Raw genomic sequence first — 1,769 nt, 5'->3', positions numbered from 1 at the left:
CCTGCACTGCCCACAGTAGAGCCCCCTGTTCCAACAGACACCGTCAGGCAGAATGAATCAGGATGCATGAAAGGGATCTGCCAAATGTCGCAATATAGGTGATGATTTTAAATGAGAAAGAGCATTCGTTTCCCTCTGATACATTTCTTGTATTTTATTACTCTCATCCTCTTCTTTTTTCAGGATCACATCCTGAAAAAAGCAGATGTCCAACAGAAGCACCATCACTGAGTTTCTCCTGCTGGCATTCGCAGACACGCGCGAGCTGCAGCTCCTGCACTTTGCGATCTTCCTGGGCATCTACCTGGCTGCCCTCCTGGGCAACGGCCTCATCCTCAGCGCCGTAGCCTGCCACCACCGCCTCCACACCCCCATGTACTTCTTCCTCCTCAACCTCGCCCTCCTCGACGTGGGCTGCATCTCCACCACTCTGCCCAAAGCCATGGCCAATGCCCTCTGGGACACCAGGGCCATCTCCTATCAAGGATGTGCGGCACAGGTCTTCTTCATATTCTTCTTGGTTGGAGCAGAGTATTCCCTTCTCACTGTCATGGCCTATGACCGCTACGTTGCCATCTGCAATCCCCTGCACTACGGGAGCCTCCTGGGCAGCAGAGCTTGTGCCCAGATGGCAGCAGCTGCCTGGGGCAGTGGCTTTCTCCATGCTGTCCTGCACACGGCCAGTACATTTTCAGTGCCCCTCTGCCATGGCAATGCTGTGGACCAGTTCTTCTGTGAAGTCCCCCAGATCCTGAAGCTCTCCTGCTCAGCTGTCCACTTCAGGGAAGGTCAGCTTTTCATGTTTAGTGCCTCTTTAACCACTGGATGTTTTGTTTTCATTGTGGTGTCCTATGTTCAGATCTTCAGGGCAGTGCTGAGGATGCCCTCTGAGCAGGGCCGGCACAAAGCCTTTTCTATGTGCCTCCCTCACCTGGCCGTGGTCTCCCTGTTTGTCAGCACCATCATGTTTGCCCACCTGAAACCCCCCTCAATCTCTTCTCCATCCCTTGACCTGGTGATTTCATTTCTCTACTCGGTGGTGCCTCCAGCAGTGAACCCCCTCATCTACAGCATGAGGAACCAGGAGCTCAAGGATGTCTTGAGGAAACTGATGCCTTGATTTGTTTCACAATCATGACATTGCCCTTCTTCTTCTGCTTCATTTGGTTGTTTTGCTCAGGTGAGCAGCTGAGCTCCACTACAACTGCTATCTGACTCCCCAGTCCCCCTCCTCAATGGTAAACAGGAAGAAAATATGAATAAAAGGGCTCAAGGTTTGAGGTAAGCACCAGGAGATTAGTTTACAGTTATCATCAAGGGAAAAACAGACTCAGCGTAGGGAAATTAGTTAATTTTACTGCCTATTACTAGCAAGCTATAGGATTGAGAATCAAAGAAAACAAAATAAAAACAACTTCCCCCTATCCACCTTCTTCCACCTCCTTCCCTCGAGCATTGCAGGGGAATGGCCAGTCTGTAGCACTTCGTCTCCGATGTTCCTTCACAATCACTCTCTGCCTCTGCTCCATGTGGGGTCCCTCCAACAGGATGCTGTCCTTCCCAAACTGAGCCCATGGGGGCTGCCCACAGGCAGCAGCTCTTCAGGAACTGCTCCCACATGTCTCCGTACCACAGGGTCCATCCCCCAGAAGCAAACTGCTCCAGCACGGGCACCCCACAGGCGGCAGCTCCCCTCAGACCCCCTGCTCCATGTGGGCTCCTTTCCACGGGCTGCAGCTCGGGTCCAGGGCTTGCTCCTGCGGGGGTTC

General features: G+C 52.8%; 1 protein-coding gene across 1 annotated transcript; it reads left to right on the top strand.

Moving 5' to 3' along the window:
• Nucleotides 1-205: 205 nt before the first annotated feature.
• Nucleotides 206-1,120, top strand: LOC311216297 (olfactory receptor 14C36-like; the record flags this gene model as incomplete). Its single annotated transcript, XM_084297843.1, has 1 exon — nucleotides 206-1,120. The coding sequence occupies one exon, from the start codon at nucleotides 206-208 to the stop codon at nucleotides 1,118-1,120; it is 915 nt and encodes a 304-aa protein (XP_084153969.1).
• Between the last annotated feature and the right edge of the window lie 649 nt (nucleotides 1,121-1,769).

This window comes from Netta rufina (genome assembly GCF_964035555.1).
Source record: "Netta rufina genome assembly, chromosome: 18".
In the NCBI taxonomy this organism is placed as follows: Eukaryota; Metazoa; Chordata; class Aves; order Anseriformes; family Anatidae; genus Netta; species Netta rufina.
Note: the sequence above shows the minus strand (reverse complement) of the source record. Positions and strands in the feature narration are given on the sequence as shown.